Source organism: Schistocerca gregaria, chromosome 9, assembly GCF_023897955.1.
Source record: "Schistocerca gregaria isolate iqSchGreg1 chromosome 9, iqSchGreg1.2, whole genome shotgun sequence".
NCBI lineage: Eukaryota > Metazoa > Arthropoda > Insecta > Orthoptera > Acrididae > Schistocerca > Schistocerca gregaria.
The window spans coordinates 164719099-164739052 of record NC_064928.1 but is presented as its reverse complement, the minus strand read 5'-3'; the positions used below and the strand labels follow the sequence as shown (position 1 = coordinate 164739052).

General features: G+C 42.1%; 1 protein-coding gene across 1 annotated transcript in view; it reads right to left on the bottom strand.

Annotated features, from left to right (window-relative positions):
* The window catches only part of LOC126292255 (brachyurin-like), a 273321-nt gene that overhangs the window by 13868 nt on the left and 239499 nt on the right, over nt 1–19954 (bottom strand). The window contains exon 8 of the mRNA XM_049986153.1: nt 13319–13455. Within this exon, the coding sequence (XP_049842110.1) occupies nt 13319–13455 (137 nt within the window). The remainder of the gene's footprint in view (nt 1–13318; nt 13456–19954) is intronic.

The window sequence follows — 19954 nt, the reverse complement described above, 5'->3', positions numbered from 1 at the left end:
CCTTCTGTGATACTGCACAGAGACTTGGCAGGAATGCAGCCACTGTACCTGACTGTTGCAGAGGTGGTCACAGGAATCTACTTCTGCAAGAAGACCAGGCTCCATACAACCACGTGGCACTACTGAGAGGGAACAGCATCGTCTTAGGGGTATGGCTCTGATGCAGTGTACTGCATCTGCAGCAGCAAACTGAGCCGCAAGTGGCACCGCAGTGACACAGCGAACTGTTATAAATCGGTTACTTCGAGGACAGCTTCGAGCCAGCCGCCCTGTAGCGTACATTCCACTGATCCTAAACCACCACCATTGGCGACTTCAGTGGTGTCAAGCTGTTTGCTCATTGGAGGGCAGGGTGGTGGTCTGTTGTGTTTTCTGATGAGAGCTGGTTCTGCCTCAGTGCCAGTGAGGCTATGTGTTGATTATAAGGAGGCTAGTTGAGGTCGTCCAACCAACTTGCCTGCGTGCTAGACACATTGGACCTACACCTGGATCTATGGTCTGGGGGCGACTTTGTATGACAGCAGGAGCACTCTTGTAGTGGTCTCATGCACGCTGACTTCAAATTTGTGCGTTCGTCAGCTGATTCGACCTGTTTTGCTACCATTCATGGACAGCATTCCATGGGGTGTTTTCATGCAAAATAATGCTCGCCTACATGCCACTGTTGTAACCCAACACGGTCTATTGAGGGTCTACATGTCGCCTTGGCCTGATAAATCACCAGCTCTGTCTACAATCGAGCACATATGGGACATCATCAGACAAGAATCACAGTGCTAGGGCAACAGCAGTGTCACCACACGTTGAATTGTTGCTAAATTTATTCACGATGGCGGATCCAAGATGGCGGCGATAGATGTGTGAACTTCGCAAGGACGTCATAGCGGGAAGTTCAAATTTTGGCTGTTCTACCTCCACTAACCTAGCCCCATAACGTCACACCTCCCTCTCCCTAAAAGGAAATTGTGGGAAATTCAAATTTGCAGGGAAACGGTTACTTGGGCAACCTCCAATAACTGAAGAAAATGGTGGGAAAATTTTAGTGGGAAAAATGGTCATTTGGGCTATCTCCACCAACCTCTGGCATTCAGCCTGTGTGGGGCTGCTGGATAGGATGGGTGTAAGTCTTTCTTCTGCATGCAGTGTTTATTTGAACAATTTGAGTTGTCACAGGCAGTAGCTCCATCCAGTGTGTTCACCATGAGGTCCAGAGTCCAACTGACCCAGTACACAGTACCGCCACCAGGGGGCACTGTGGTCACTCCCATGACGTAATCCAAGATGACAGCCTGGGGGAAAACGACTCTCTCTGTATCTAGCTGCTGGACAGGAAGTAGACACTTTATGTATTTTCAATGGAATTTGGAACAATTTATTTATGGACGGATTTCACATATTTTATTTATCATGTTGATACAACCCTCCTGTTATGCTTGGGGTCACAACGAATAGCCTACAGTCCTGCAAACTGCATAATGCAGTACACCGATCAACAGACACTTAAACGACTCGTAAATTGTCAAAATAATGCATGTATAATGCACTCCAAACAAGCTCACTAATTGTAAGCTGTCGAAATAATGAATTGCAGAAAATATAAACATGTTCACAAAATAATGCAGTACACTGATGCATAGACACGCTCACTATTCGTAAAACTTGGAAAATAATGCATGTATCTCTGCAAACACGCTCACAATGCTTAAACAACCAAAAAATTTGCCGTGCACAAACACCCATTGCATCCAAACATGTCTTGGGACTATCGTTAAGAAATTGGAACACGATGTATCACTGAACTTTTCCCTACAGACCTCCAAGGTGGAATGATGACCAGATGCATTCTTCCTAACGATCCTAACAGGACAGCCTGTCCCACATGCGAGACACCTCTGCCTGTGCACGTGTTTACCTATGCAACAATGCTGATGCACAGCTTTCATAGGTGTGGGTCCAGTACTGAGTGCGGTGTTTGCATAGCGGCTCACCCTCGCAGGCACAGGCACCCCATCCCATTCCCAGAAATCGTAATGCCCCGTTTTCAAGAAACATCTCAGAAATGGTAAACGTCCTCACCACTAGAAACCTTCATCATGTCTGTGTGTGCTTGCGAAAACACCATTAATCATAAAAGCATTCTTGTTGTTCGGAAAGAGAGCTCTGTCTAAGCACAGACGGGAAAATCAGAACAATTATGCAAACAGATCTCGAAGAACTGTCCTACAGAGGAGAAAAATGGCTGGAATTTTCGGTATCCTACACATGCTGGCCTGCCATGCAAATTGTCTGGTTGACTCCTTTCGCACATTTCCCACCTTTATTTGGTTGACAGAACATTGAATGTGGTGTGTGCATCTAGCAGGTGAAAGATGGGTGGAAGAACGTTTCCTGGTTCTCTAGACATGAGATGCATCTTCGTTAACTTTGTAAATTATAAGGATGATTTGGAATCTGTTATACGACTGATATCGGTATTCAGGAGAAGAAATATCAGTTTCCTCTATTTTTTTTCGAGTTCTCACGTAAAGATCTTCGCAGACGGGATAAGTTTCTAGTTACTCAGAGGTTTACAGCACGCTGCACCTCGCTGAAGTTTTGGGTTTTTAGAGAAATAATTTCCACTCTACATCTTGGGAATAATACTGCGCAAGTGATCGCTAGCATACTGCTATGTGCTTGATATCGAGAAGTGTTGCGTAAATGGTACGATATTCTGGAAAACCATGTGAAAATACATATGCTCTTGTAATCCCAGAGTCTGGAGATGGGTGTAGAACGCAAGCTAGCAAGCCGGTAGGGACCAGAAACATTGTGACAAGTGGAACCAAGCCACCCTTCGTGCAACAGTTTGGAGAGTGACCTCGGTCGGCTCTGGTGAGACGTCGGACCAGTGTGTGTGGGGGCAAATGACTTGTGACCGTTGGCTACAGTGGATGACCTACCGACCATGCAGTGCTACAAGGACAGCAGACGATCCATGTGCTTATTCTGTATGTCTTCGTGGTATACGAAGTACGTCCACAAAGTAAGTGCCATAAACGTGTACAGATTCAGAAAAAATATTTATTGTACAAAATTCTACAACTGTTAAACTACTTTTATACATAGTTTCCAAAATTTTGTAGGCACTTGTCATAGTGTGGCACATGTTGTTGTATGCCTTCTTCATAGAGGGTTGCCACCTGTGTATTCAACCATGTGGTAACACGTTTCTTCAGCTCGTCATCATCGTTGAAGTGTTGACCACCAAAGACAGATTTTAGGTGTAAGAAGAGATGAAAGTCGCTAGGAGCGAGGTCCAGGCTGTATGGAGGATGATCAAAGGCGTCCCAGTGAAATTCCCTTAAGAGTTGTTTGGTCACACTCGCCGTGTGAGGTCGGGCATTATCGTGAAAAAAAAAAAAAACACCTTTTGACAGTAATCCTCAGCGTTTCTTCTGTATTTTGTGGCGCAATTCCTTAATGCTCTCACAGTAACCATGTGCATTGGTCTGTTTGGTCTCGTGGTAAGAAATCAATCAGCAAAATGCCTTTTGTGTCCCACAAAACGGTGCACATGACTTTACGAGGTGTCAAGATTTGCTTAGGCACTGACTGCCGTTTCGTTTCAGGGGTGTCGTACGATACCAAAGTTTCATCTCCTGTGACTATCCGAGAAAGAAAACCACCGCCTTCTTCAGTGTAGTGTTTCAAAACCGAAGTACACTGCCCGTCCATGTTTTTTGTGTTGTTCAGTAAGAATTTTGGGTACCCAACGTGAGCAAAGTTTTCGTAATTTCAGTGTCTCAGTAACAATTTCATGAATTAGTGATCGTGAGATTTGAGGAACTTCCATAGCAAGGGCACTAAGTGTAAACTTACGGTTCAATCTTCTCTTCAATTGTGTGAATCAGTTCATCAGAAACCACAGACGGGCGTCCACTTCGTTCTTCATCATGCACTTGATCACGTCATTCACTGAACAGTATGGCCCATCTTTTAAGCATTGAATCACTCATAGCATTTTGTCCGTAAACCTCGCAGATTTGCCGATGAATTTCCTATGGTTCAACCTTCTTTCAATTTAGAAAACGAATCACAGATCTGATTTCACACGCGGCGGCATTTTCAATTACGGTTGACATTATAAATAAGCACTACAAAGCACACGTCAGCAGCAGCGATCTGAAAATGGCGTACATGTCTTCTCCTTGAGTCAGAGTAGCTGCTGCACACGCTCATAATTGCGATCGCAGCGCTGCCACTGATAGAAATAGAAACGGAACTTACTTTGTGGACAATGATCGTATGTGTGTGTCTCGTGGTCGCTAGCTATGTGCAGGATGCGGAAGTGATGTTTTTTTTTGGCACAGGATACGAATTGGATGTTTACTACATTGACACGATATGTGGTTATATGTAGCCAGGCTGGAGATCGGTTTCATGCTGAAATATTCAAAGCTTGATCATCAGTGGCAGAGCAGTGTAACCGAGGAAGTGTCTTCTCGTATTTCATAATCTGTAGACCACTTTTGCAAGGTTTAACTGTCACTGTAATGTGGCGATCTGTACAAAATAGTTTTGCCAGTGAAAGTCTCATCTGCAGAAGAAAGTGGCAGACAGTGCTCCCACATCAACAGCAGCAGCAGCAGTTTGGCGGGTAAATTCACTAAGAGCCAATCAGAATGCTCCATCGTTTGTGCTGGGACATAGGAGCCCCTACAGCCTGGTTTGAACAAGATGGAGGCAAGCTATCTACAAAAAGTTCTGAGAGTAACATGATCTTCTTTGTTCAACTGTTCAAAGACAAGTTGAAGCAGACCATCATCTCTGGCGGGATGCTATTCCTAATCCGCCACTGTGGCATTAGGACATCTCCAGAGTAGCATCTGTAGGACACCGAAAATTCCAGCCATTTTCATCTTCTCTAGGACAGTTCTTCGAATTCTGTTTGCGTAATTGTTCTGATTTTCCGGTCTGTTCTTAGACAGTGTTCTCTTTCCAAACACTGAGAGTGCTTTTATGATTAATGGTGTCTTCACAAGCACGCTCATAAACGATGAAGGCTCTAGCGGTCAGAACTTTACCATTTCTGAGTCGTATTTAGAAGGCACGACATTATGATTTCCGGGAAGGGATGTGCTGCCTCATTAGGACCATCAAGAAGAATGCTTTCAGTGTTATTCTGGACTATTTCCATAAACAGGACCTGTTAGTGTGGTGTCACCGCCAGACACCACACTTGCTAGGTGGTAGCCTTTAAATGGGCCGCGGTCCGGTAGTATACGTCGGACCCGCGTGTCGCCACTATCAGTGATTGCAGACCGAGCGCCGCCACACGGCAGGTCTAGAGAGACTCCCTAGCACTCGCCCCAGTTGGACAGCCGACTTTGCTAGCGATGGTTCACTGTCTACATACGCTCTCATTTGCCGAGACACCAGACTAGCATAGCCGTCAGCTACGTCTTTTGCTACGACCTAGCAAGGCGCCATATTCATTTACTATTGATATTAATATTGTGACTCATGTACCGTCAAGAGCGACCTTCATCATTAATGGATTAAAGTTAAGTATCAAACTAGCTACGTCCGCTTTCTGAATTCTAATTCCTTGTCATGATCCAGACCTCACGTCAGTATAGTTCTTTCCTCCTCACGCCAGCCAGCGTGAGCTAAAACGCGTGTATTTCGGCCTCCTCTAGTAATACGGTGTTGGCTCTTCAGCCAACACAACAGATAGAGCAAGAATTCCAATGCAGACAAGTTGAGACATCACGAAACCTGCTACAACAACAGAAGTGACGGTTAACTACATGTGCCACACTTTACGATTTCCGAGAGGGAGACTTGGCTACTATTTACATACACATGTGACATCAGTATAACACTGACAAACTTTTATCTGCGCCTGCAGGGGTGAGCCACTATGCAAACATCTCGCTCGGCTCTGGACCCGCACCTATTAAAGCTATCTGTCAGCCATGGTGGCTAGGCAAACACGTGTGCAGTCAGAAGCCTCTCACATGTGGGACGGGCTGTCCCATTAGGATCGCTAAGCTGCCGCGGCGCGCACAGCCACGCAAATGCAACGGCCGGCTACCGCTGCAGAATAAGCCGCACCTGCAACGTAGTTCCGGTGCGTTCCGCCAGCCGGCACTAGAGGCGTTCCCCGCCAAACATGATAGCAGCCGCGGAATACGCATGCGCGCGACCCCTTTTCCGACGCAGATGGTAGTACGATGACATCACCATCCACCAATCGGGTATCGCCAACGGCCGCCAATCCTCACGACAGAATCCGCGAAGGAAGACTAGAGCCGCCGGGTTAAATAGCCGGCAGGAAAGGAAACAGGGGTCTTTCGACCCGCCGCGGACCGCCGCCAGGAGGAAACATCGTCGCAGCCGGATCGACCAGGTGCACGTCTTCAGTACGTGTATTCGTCCCGGAAACGGCGCCCGTCTAACTCCTCAGCATCCGTTTCAGAGCATCGAGAGAGCACTACCAACGAACGTACCTTGTGGTGTCACCGCCAGACACCACACTTGCTAGGTGGTAGCCTTTAAATCGGCCGCGGTCCGGTAGTATACGTCGAACCCGAGTGTCGCCACTATCAGTGACTGCAGACCGAGCGCCGCCACACGGCAGGTCTAGAGAGACTTCCTAGCACTCGCCCCAGTTGTACAGCCGACTTCGCTAGCGATGGTTCACTGATTTCTACGCTCTCATTTGCCGAGACGATAGTTAGCATAGCCTTCAGCTACGTTATTTGCTATGACCTATCAAGGCGCCATTATCAGTTTCTATTGATATTGTCAATCATGTACCATCAAGAGTGAAGTTTGTCATTAATGGATTAAAGTTAAGTATTCCACCAGCTACGTCCGTTGTTTCTAAATTCTAATTTCCTTGTCCTGTTTCAGACCTCACACCAGCTTGTGTAGCTAAAACGCGTGCCTTTCGGCCTCCCCTAGTAACACGGTGTTGGCTCTCCTGCCAACCACAACAGACCTCACGCAGGATACTGCTTCTGACACAGGTTCGAAACCACAGGACGTCTTGATGGTCAAAGCACTGATGCCACCATCGCCTCACATGATGTTCGTACAGGTCAAGGTTCACGATCAGGACATCAAGCTGCAAATCGGCAGTAACAATAATCAATAATCCGACATACGAAAAACTAGGCTCCGCTGCTCTCAACCCATTTACAACTAAGCTTCACTAACGATACCATTCGGGTCAAGGGAGCTTTCACAACAATGATCAGTTACGGACGTCAGACAGTCACAGGCCGCATTCTGGCGGTTCCAAGCTCAACGGCCACTAACATTCTGGGACTGGACATTTTTCACGCCCTCGGAATGCAAATTCACAATGCGGAACCAGAAATTAATGCAGGACAACACCATGAACTTACGGCGCAATTCCAGGAAAGGTTTCCTTTTGTTTTTCAACTTCCAACAACCAGAGTACGAAATTTTCAAGCAAGCATTGAACTCGTACCTCAGACAATTCCAAAATTCTGCAAAAGCCACCCAGTACCATACGCCCTCCGCGAAAAACTGAAAATGTAACTACAGAGATTACAGGAGGACGGATTCATATCCCCCATAGCAAGTAGTCTCTGGGCATCGCCAATCGTCATAGGAGAGAAACCGAATGGGGCGATCAGAGTCTGCGGTGACTTCAAACGCACCATCAACGCACAAACAGTCACAGACTCCTACCCTATTCCAACGATAGAAGACTCACTGGAGGAAAACTCTTTGCGAAAATAGACTTAAGAGACGCATGCCTACAGCTGCCGATCGACAAAGAGACGCAAGAAAAATTAGTAATCAACACACCTTTTGGGTTCTTTCGATACAACTGCCTCTCTAGTGCTCCAGCGATTTTTCAGCGGTTCATCGAACACCTAATCCACCATATCTTGGGCACAGCAAATTATTTGGACGACATCACTGTCACAGGTCGGAACACAATGGAGCTGATAAGGACCCTTTCAGAAGTGTTTGCGGTATTTCAAGAGGCAAATCTCAAATATAACGTGGAAAAGTGCGTTTTTCGGGTGCCACAAGTGGAATACTTAGGCCACATGTTTAGTGCTTCAGGCATACAATCAAATCTAGCATACATAGCGGACCTTCAAAAACTGGCGCAACGCACGGATACCACACAGCTCAAATAAGTATTGGGGAAAATCAATCATTACAGGCGCTATAACCCTCACGCTGTTGCAATAGCGGAACCACTGCACCACCACCTCCGCAAAGAGGTAAAATGGCACTGGTCATCCAAGTGCGACAATGCTTTCCAGGCTTTAAAAAATGGTTCAAATGGCTCTGAGCACTATGAGACTTAACAGCTGAGGTCACCAGTCCCCTAGAACTTGGAACTACTTAAACCTACCTTACCTAAGGACATCACACACACTTATGCCCGAGGCAGGATTCGAACCTGCGACCACAGCAGTCGCGCGTCCAGCCTTTAAAGAAGGCACTTTTAAAAACTACATGTCTCTGTGCATACGATCCAGCACACCAACTGGTTCTAGCAGTGGACGCCTCCGATTATGGGGTCGGAGCAATCCTTTCTCATGTGATCAATAGTGTGGAAAGACTAATAGCGTTCATCTGAAAGTCTCTAACAACAGCTCAACGCAATTACAGCCAAGTAGAGAAAGAAGCTTAGGATATAATACCCGGAGTGAAAAAGTTCCACGAATATCTGTACAGCCGACATTTTGTGTTACAGATGGACCACAAGCCTCTGGTACCACTGTTCAAAACATCAGCCGACATACCCATCTGGATGCCGAATTCAGCACGACACGCGAATGCGGACTTCATGTCTCGACTCCCAGCAAAAGACGATCCAGCATTTGATGTGGACCTGGTCATCTGCTGTCGTCACCTAGAAGAGGACACAGAGGACCTACTGGCACAGCTTCTGCTACATGCTAAAATCATTGCCAAACGTACGGCTGAAGACGAAGTTCTATATAAACTTCTCCGATTCATTAAGACTGGTTGGCCAGGCAACAGGAAACAGATACAGGACGCAGACCTTAAGGCGTACAGGGACAGGCGACACGAATTGTCGACACGGCAAGGTGAAAACCACGTACTAGGGTAATTATTCCAGTGGCCCTGCACAAGAAAGCACTGGATCTCTTACATAAAGGACATTGGGGCGTGGTACTGACTAAACAGATGGCCCACAAACATCTCTACTGGCGCGGGATGGATCGCGCAATTGCGGACACCATAGCCTCCTGTACGACGTGCCGGCAACACCAAGCAGCACCTCCTAAGAAATATTTTCCGTAGCCTGTGGCAGAAAAACCATGCTCTCGGATTCACATCGAATAAGCAGGGCCCTTCCTCGGCCACTACTGGTTAATCGTAGTCGACTCCATGATGTGTTTTCCTTACGTATCACAGATGACATCCACAATATCAGCAGCAACTATTCAAGCCTTAGTGCTCATTTCGCAATCGAAGGGCTCCCCAACTCGATTGTATGAGACAATGGGCACCAATTTTCCTCTGCGGGATGTAAGACATTTTGTACATTAAATAGTATCCAGCTGATACACATGGTGCCATTCCACCCGGCCTCGAATGGGTCGCTGAATTGTTCCTGCAAACATTTAAGGCACAAATGGCAAAATTAACCACCCATTATGCTCTGCTGCTGCTCTATCATTGTTCTTGTCTTCTTACAGATGTCAACCTTAGGAGGGTGAATCACCAGCGCAACAACTATATGGAAGACAGCCACGATCCGATTATCATTACTGCAACCACAAGACAGGCAGGAGCAGCAGCCCCCTCAGCATCAGACGAATTATCAGTCCGATCAGAAAGTATGGGTCAATGTACATACACGGGGGCATCCACATTGGATACCGGGTGTGATCGCACATAACAAAGGAAGGGCAATGTACGCGGTCATCTGCACTGGAGGCGTCGTTCATATCCGATATGAAGACCAAGTCCGGCCACGAAGGGACAACGACCTCTCACCTAAGTCTCTAACTGTAAACACAGTTTCAGGTCACACAAGAGAGAACGTGCACAACCCAGCCACCACGGAGGCACAACCTGCAGCACCCAGCTGTCGGCAATCGGCAACACGAATGGACGTGGATTCTCGCCCAGGCTCTCCTCTTCCAGGCATCGAGGCAGTGGACACTGATCCTGACGAATGCACCAACCTTGGTGTCTCCGTCCTCGGGGAGGAGGAGGATTGCTGTGTGCGCACAGCCACGCAAATACAATGCGCTGATACCCCTGCAGAATAAGCCGTACCTACAATGTAGTTCCGGCGCGTTCCGCCAGCCGGCACTAGAGGCGTTTTCCGGCCAAACATGAAAGCAGCCACGAAATACGCACGACCCCTTTTTCCGAGGCAGATGGTAATACGATGACATCACCATCCACCAATTGGGTATCGCAAGGTGGCGCAGTGGTTAGACACTGGACTCGCATTCGGGAGGACGACGGTTCAATCCCGCATCCGGCCATCCTGATTTAGGTTTTCCGTGATTTCCCTAAATCGCTACAGGCAAATGCTGGGATGGTTCCTTTCAAAGGGCATGGCTGACTTCCTTCCCCGTCCTTCCCTCATCTGATGAGACCGATGACCTCGCTGTCTGGTCTCCATCCCCAAAACAACCAACCAACCAACAACAATCGGGTATCGCCAACGACCGCCAATCCTCACGACAGAATCCGCAGAGGAAGACTAGAGTCACCGGGTGAAATAGCCGGCAGGAAAGGAAACAGGGGTCTTTCGACCCGTTGCGGACCGCCACCAGGAGGAAACATCGTCGCAGATCGACCAGGTGCCCTTTTTCAATACGCCAGTCTTTGACCCTGAAACGGCACCCGTCTAACTCCTAGGCATCTGTTGGAGAGGATCGAGAGAGCACTACCGAGGAACTTAAAATCAGTTCAGTTATAAAAGTCACTTTTATTAAGGTTGTATATTCATGTTTTGATACTAAATTTTTGGGAAGCAGAAAAGCCTTTTTATTTTCCAAAGAAGGTTATCTGTTGTAAAATTAAGTGGTGTCCTGGCTACACTTTATAAAGCAAATTTTATTATCATGTGGGTCTTAATCAGTGTATATAACAAATGCATCTGGTCATCATTCCACTTTGGAACTCTGTGGGGAACATTTCCCTGATACGTAGCGGTCAAATTTCTTAACGATAGTCCGAAAGTGAGCTTACATGCAACGAGTGTTTGGGAACTGGATTATTACAGCTTTTTGAGCGTTGTGATCGTGTTTGCAGAGTGTTATATGTGCATTATTTTTTTCCAATTTTACATGTAGTGATACGTCTAAGCATCAGTGTACTGCATTGTTTTGTGAACATGCGCAGTTCCACTCATTGCTCCGCTATGGAATCATCTTTTGAGGAAATTCAACTCACAGCACAAATATATTTAAACTACAAAAAAGAGCACTGAGGATAATCTGTGGCCTCAAAAAGCTGGAATCCTGTAAATGTCAATTTATAAAACTTAATGTTCTAAGCATCCCATCCCTATTCATTCAAGAAACAATCCTATTCACCAGGGAATACCTCTCAAGAACAGGCAAATTAATCCAAAACAATGATATACATGCTCATTATACCAGAGGGCAATGTAATATTCATCAAATTTTTTCAAGGACATCATCATACCAAAAATATATAACTCATCTGGGTGTCGTATTACACAATAAAATTCCAGAACAAATAAAAACTGCTCCAGATCCAATATTTAAAAATAAACTAAAGGCATTTCTGACAAAGCACTGTTTCTATTCAGTACAAGAATTCCTGGAAATCAATAATTATAAAGTTCCTTTGTACAATACTGTGATTAGAGTAAAACATTCTGTAGGCAAAATAATAACCTAATTTCTACTATACACAACTATGTTTCTGTTTCACTTACCAAAATTTTTCAACTCATTTTACGAATGTACAAGTAAACATTCTATTAGTATTAAAACTTAATTGTCTGTGAAATCTCAATGTTAATTTCATGTTTAATGTAGTTTTTAAATGACATTGTCCTTCTGTTGTGTTTCCAGTTGACATATTCAGTATTCTGTAATCTCAGTGATTATTTGTGTAAATTGAAAGTAGTGCTACATTGCCTACATGTTTCTTAGTTCCCCATGTAAATTGTTTGTATTCTCTGTATGTGAAGTTACTATATTCATCAATGAACAGCTTTGTGTTACATTTTTTTAAATGGCAGTCCATTGCCTACTTTTTTTCTTTTCTCCAAACTACATATATGTTAAGAAAACTAACTTGTCCTATATCATATGTACTTTGTACAATATGTGATCCACAGGATAAATAAATAAATACGAATGAAAATGTTTGTAGTCTGTGCAGTTCATTACTTCGATAGTTTACAATTATTGAGCATGTTTGGAGAGCATTATTTATGCAGTATTTTGACAATGTACTGCATTATTACGGCAATTTCCAAGCGGTTTGCAGGTCTGTAGGCTATTTATTGTGACCCCAGGCACAACAGGGTGACTGTGTTGTATCAGTGTAATAAATTAAATACATGAAATTGTTTCAACTTCCCAATGAAAATAAATAAATTAAATTCCCTCCTCTCCAGCAGCCCAGCACAGGCTGAGTCCTTCTCCCGCCAATTCCACGGAAGTGGTGGTGGTTAAATGTGTTAGATAGCCCAAGTGAGCATTTTCCCGCCAAAATTTGAACTTCCCATCGTGATGTCATTGCGAAGTTGCCACATCTATCGCCGCCATATTTTATCCGCCATCTCGAATAAATATGGCAACAATGCAATGTGTTGTGAGACTGATGTTGCTCTACCAGTATCCACAACAAGCATTAACTGTCAGTGCATGCATGTTATCATGCTTGCATTCAACATTCTGAATGTTACACCAGCTATTAACGTAGCAGCATTTCACATTTGCTATAGTTTATCTCGCTCTTACATTAACCTGTAATCTTGCAATGTTAATCACATGTGTTAGCTAGACAAATGTATTTCGAAAATTTGATTCCTCTATGTCGATTATTTGTTGGTATTGGAACTTTTTACATCAGTGTAGGTTACATAAAACATTGATAAGTTACAAGCGAATGCAGGCAGACCATGTGACATAGCTATCGATAGCACATTCTGTGAATTGATGATATAAACTGTTTTTAACAACAATTTATTACAAATTCACATTGCAAAATCACTTGTGTATCAAAAACTGATACATAGTATAAAAAGCGACAAAATAAAGAATTACTAATGAGTAAGTAGTTAATGTGAACCATGCTTTCTACTTACAGAGCATGCACCTGAGTACTTGTTTCCGGCACACAACATACTGTCAACAATAAAACCTCTTTTGTAGAACTGCTCACATATTGAATTGGGGATAACCGTCACAGGAGCCCATTGAAGTACCTCTGAACAGGCTGATGCTGTAAACAAACGAATTTTGTCGTGTCATCTTTCTGTTTCTTTACTAACAAGAGTATCCAGCAACTATTCCCTTCAGTAGCTAAACAAAATTAATGAAGAATATCATGTCCTAGATGTTCATAATGTAAGAGTCTCTGAGGAACAAACTGCTAAAATCATAATAATAATTTTGCGACAATTATTGAATGCCCTTATATTAATTACCATTCTCCTTTTTTCTAAACAGTTTCATTATGATAGAGATTGAATCAGTTTCCACATGACCAATAAATGATCTGTTTGTGTACATATAAACTATTCAGAGAAGAATGGATATCACAGAGAAATAGTAAATTGTATTATCAGGTTTATACATATCAGTCTTTAGAAGTTATTGGTGAGACTTACACAAATTTAAAGCCAAAAGTAAAGTGTTATTCGTCTTCACTGTAATTTGTTATTAATCGAAAACTGATCAGGAAGCCAAAAGGAGTTGACGAAAACGAGCAAATGCAGGTTAGATGTAAGCTGTATTTCGAAAGCCTTGATGTCTCTTGTTATTTACTGCAGATTATTCAGACTATGTGAAGTGCTCTGTGTATGTAGAAGTCGATTGTTATTGAAGAATAAGTAAATATTATTCGTATTTTGTGATAATATAAGCCTTTGTGAATTTCACAATGAATTATTTAGAACCTTTCATAAAGAAATTAACTAATTTTAATCAATAACACTTTAATCAATAACGCTTATAATTTTTGTGGCTGTGAGTTCATATCGAAGCTATCTACAAAATGTACAAAACGCTGATAGATAATTTTTTCTACATTTTCATTAATTATAATTTTTACTTTACAATTAACTCCCTGTACTTAACAATAAAAAACACAATATTCATGAATCCAAAACTTCTACAAAACAAACCACAAATAAGCATATTTCTACAACATGATAAACGCACTATTATGCATTCTATTACAAAATCCCGCAATACAAAAAGAACAAGCAACTCTAAAGAAACATAGAATGCACAAACATCTTTAACCACACTATAATCAACCAAAATACATGAAGCCAGCATCCTCCAAAATACATAATAATGTAATACTGGCAACAGAAACAAACACAAAGCATAAATTCTTCTACATATCACAAACATATGTAGAGTAATATTTGACAAATTTAATGCAATATTGAAGAAAACCACAATATGGTTTACATTTCACATCACAAACATATGTAGAGTAATATTTGACAAATTTAATGCAATATTGAAGAAAACCACAATATGGTTTACATTTCACACTGCACACAACGTCAAAATAAAAGCCCGATCTGTAAAAACACAAAGACCAACCCACGCACATACAAATGACTTGAAACGATTGTAGTAATTCTACATAGGTAAAACGGGCAGGAAATTCAACAAAAGATGTCACAAATGCGTAATAAATAGCGATACAAGCCAATCTTCATTCTTTCATCACAACAAAACAGAAAATCACAATGTAAACCAAACAGAACATGCTATAGAAATCATGCACATAACACCAAAGGGCCAAAACTAAATTTTCTTGAAGAAATAGAAATTTACATTCATATGCAAAAATATCCAAACAAAAATACCCGAACAAAATTTTAAATGAACAAACTGAATTAAAACATAAAAGTTACATCAATAATTTCATTGAAATCATCGAAAAAGATCATGTAAAAAATTTAGGAATGACAATACCACTAGTAATCAATACAAAGATAATAATATCACAGAGGCCCATGGATTAATAAAGCAGATATGTAATCATGGAGGTGAAAAACAGAGCCATAAATGACTAACTTGAAACAGATGTCCGCCATCTTAACTAGCCCAAAACATTAGGTTCACCAGATCCACACCCCATACTTCACCGTGCTGACACTTTCTTATGACATCGCTCTGATGATGCATTACTAGAAAAACTATGCATTCAAGAATAAAAAAAACTTCGAAATTGCTTTCCCTGACACGTTGTGATTCATGTAAGCTCTCTAATTTTTTGTATTTAAAACAGTTGTTGCACACACATGACACCAGCAGTGAACAAGAAGCAGTCGTAAACAATGGTCTGCTAATGTTTTGCACTACTTAAATTGGTGCACACGCTGGCTTCAAAATAATGTACAGGATAAGTCTGTAGTTCCACCTCCCTTCTTATTTTACCTTCATGTATGTAACCACACTAAATAGGTATAGATAATTCCATGAGTAAACAATACAAAGATCATAACAGCACACATATCCTAGATTAATAAATCAGAGATATGACTATTGGATATTGTTATTATGCTCTTAGTAGAAGCTGTCAAATTTAAAAAAGCATTAAACATTTCAAAAATAGCGTTCAAGGACTGTAGATTAATAAAACTCCATCAAGATATTTCCATATAATAAATTTCGACAGTACCAGCGATGTGCTAAGAACGTGAGCACTTCCAAATTGTAATGTAAATATTATAATGTAATTTGTAACTAATGAAAATGTACAAAAATTACTTTTGTACCAACATCTTACATATTTTTCAGATAATTTGCCACAAGTACAGCTGAATAAAATGCTGTTACATCTGCATTATCGTTTAAAATTATCTAATGCCTTTATAAGAGATTTACAAGCAGCAGGTCTGAGGGAAATAAAAATATTTATAACCTAATTTATTTCGAATTTCCTTACTGTTGAAGGTGTACCTCTGTTTCTCTTACTCTTTTTAGAGAAAAATTTAAACTCGCAATGAATTATACCAGTGTTAGCATCATTGTGAATTTCGACCTCACTTTCATCCACTGAGATGATTTACACAATAACATTTCACCAAGAACAGTGAGGAAAAATGCACGATATAGTGACACAAAGTGTGGAAATTGTAGCTGTTTGTTTCAGAATTTGAGAATTACTTATACTGCATTACAAAAAGACTGCTCAATTCATATTTTTTGAAAAGAAGCCTAACAGTCTGAGTTTTTCACATACTCCTCTTTACCAGCAACAGCAGTATTTGATTTGATATCATATCCTGCATTCAAAGTGCAGGAAGGTATAACAGGAATATCCGTGGGGGAAATGCGAAAGTTCATAATAATGAATGGCTATAGGCAATGCAAACATAATGTATGAAAATTAAAGAAAACTTTGGAAAAGGCCGAAACAGCTGAACATTAAGAGCTCATGCTGCCAAGCAGTTCTAAGCAAACATCAGAAGCCTGAAGGGAGCTGAGGTTGTATGGAAGGCTATGGAATGGAAGGAGGAAGCTGACAGAGATGGGGTGAGGGAAAGGAAACTGTAAGAAAAATGTGATATAGCGAGGAAAGTCCTTATAACATTTCTGTGCTTATTGTGTATACACTTCTACAAAATTTTAATTACTCGATTATTATGTACCAAGAACGACATATTCGAATATTTTATACATAATACACAGAAATTTGTCTGGAAGCTTCACTCAGGCTGATACGGCAGTGACAAAAGTCATGGGATAGCGACATACAAGTATAAAGATGTCGGTAGTATCGTGTTCAAAGGGAATAAAAAGGGAGCACATTAGTGAAGGTATCAAGTGTACTCACGTGATGTGAAAAGGTTTCTGATGTAATTATGGCCACATGACAGGAATTAGCAGATTTTGAATGCGGAATGGTAGTTGGAGCTAGACACATGGGGCATTCCATTTTGGAAGTCGTTAGGGAGTATAATATTCCGAAATCCATAGTGTCAAGAGTATGTAGAGAATACCAGATTTCTGGCAATAACTCTCACCACAGACAATGTAGTGGACAACGGCCTGCACTTACCGACCGAAAGGAGCGGCGTTTGCATAGAGTTGTCAGTGCTAAGAGACAGGCAACATTGCGTCAAATAACCGCAGAAATCAATGTGGGACGTACGACGAACGTAGTCATTAGGACAGTAAGGCGAAATTTGACATTTATGGGCTATGGCAGCAGACGACCAACGAAAGGGGCCATTGCTAACAGTACGACATCGCCTGCAGCACCTCTACTGGACTCGTGATCATATCGATTGGGTCCCAAGATGATTGGAACTCCGTGGTCTGGACGGATGCATCCTGATATAAGTTGATAAGAGCTGATGGTAGGGTTCGAGTGGGGTGCAGACCCCACGAAGCTATGGACCTAAGTTGCCCACAAGGCATTGTGCAAGCTGCTGATGGCTGCATAATGATGTAGGCTGTGTTTACATGGAATGGACTGGGTCTTCTGGTTCAACTGAACGGATCATTGAGCGGAAATGGTTATGTTGGACTATCTGAAGACCATTTGAAGCCAATCATGGACTTGTATATGCCCATACAATAATGTGCCATGTAACTGGGTCACAATTGTCAGCAATTGGTTTGAAGATCATTCTGGACAATTTGAGCGAATGATTTAGCCACCCAAATCAACCGACATGAGATCCATCGAACATTTATGGGACATAACCGAGATATCAGTTTGCACAAAATCCATCTTCGTAACACATTCGCCGTTATGAACCGTTGTAGAGGCAGTAAAGCTCGATATTTCTGCAGGGGACTTACAACGGCTTGTTGAGTACATCCCACGTTGAGTTGTTGCATTGTGCTGAAGGGGGGCGGGGGGGGGGGGAGCTCCGACACAGTATTAAGAGGTATCTCATGTCTTTTATCACATCAGTGTATAAGTAACATGTCATTTGTTAAGACGTTGGTGGGAAAAGGTTGTGTAGTAAGAACAAGTAAGAGTATAACTGAGAACTTACATACAAAATTATTGTACTTATTTTTTGTCTGAACATGAACTGTCTAACGGATTAATCCTATAACGAAAATAAGCAGTACATAGGATAGCCAAGCTTCTTATGTCAAGGGTTGAAGCAACTAACGCCACTGTACGAAACTTAGCCATTCGCTGGCTGCAGCCTACTGTTGGTCACTCAGTTACAAGTGCTAAGAAGAATCATGGCTACTTTTTCCACCAAAATATAATTGGAGGATTCACCCCCATCCTAACAACAGGCCTAGCTTGTCAGAGACAAGGACTGCTCTTTTAACTCCTCAATACAGTGTAACGTTGGTGCACATATTTTTCGCTAGTTTTGTCAACTTTTATTCTCGAGTAGAGTCCAGTCGACATGAAAATAATGTAGGACTACATTTCAAGTCTTTACTCTGAACACTCTATTGAAAGTCAGCAGCTGATGATTAATGCCGATTCATAGTTACTACAATGGCAGTATTATTGTATTTGGGGCATAACTATACCGAAACAAAGTACAATTACTACAAATTGCGGCATTATCTGGAGAAAAAATACAGTTGTTACATTTTAACCCCAAAGAGCGCATAACTACAGCGAAACAAAGTACATTTACTACAAATTGAGGGATTATCAGGAGAAAAATACAGTTGTTACATTTTAATCCCAAAGAAATCTAACTGAGTCACGATGCACATTATGACATTACACATTTTCCCAGCAGATTTTCACCATTGGAACAATATCGCGAAATAATTACTAGCAGTGGCTCTCTCTGTGCCAGGAAGAATGTAAGACAACCTGCTGCATTTAGATCCAGATGCATTAGCATGCAAACTTTACATTTTAAAACTGAAAATTTAGGAGAGTTGAATAAACACACCATCAGTAGTAGGGAATGTACAAAGTCACAATGGTGGTGGGAAGTAAGAGCACAATTACCAAACAGGAAGATGAGGAGGTGATTAAGGGAACAAGAGTTATAAGAGCACTGCAGTCTTGAGAAAAGAATATTGTGATAGGATCGAGGGTCGAAGGACAAAACAGAACATTTCAGTCTTGAAACCCTCACCAATAGCTACAGATTTTGCCAGAGATATCTTCAAGTTTCATAGATATTTATGGACAACAGTTATTTCTACCATCGTCGTTTTCACTGCCTACAATGTGTGCCAGTCTTGTCCTCTACAGCCCTCATCATCTACACTATCTGATCAAAGGTATCTGCACACCATAAGGAGTGTGGAATTGACCACTAACTGCCATTAGACAGACTTGTTAGTGTAGAAGTCAACAGGGAATATTGCATAGTCAGTAGAACAGCAGTAGCAGCAGAGAGTGTTGGTCAGGTGTGCTCGTAATCTTCAAACAAGGACTGGTCATTCGATGTTACCTGAGTAACAGATCAATCAGGGACAGTTGAACCGCTATAAAGCTGCCCAGTTCGAATGTAGGTGGCATGACCATGATTTGGAAATTAGAAGCAACAACCAATGTTAAATCAATACAAGGTAGCCTTTTGTAACGAGAGACTGGGACTGTCAGTGGTACATTCATGCCGATTCTGGACCAATGAGCATTACGAGGAAAAATTTCAGGTTAAACCAAGAAACTAACTTTGTTGTATTTTCCAACCAAAAAACCTCATTTAACAATACTGATAAAGCCAAATACCCATTTAAGCATATTCAAATTTAATAAATTTTATTCTTTATAAATATGAACCAGAAAATATTATCTGCCTATA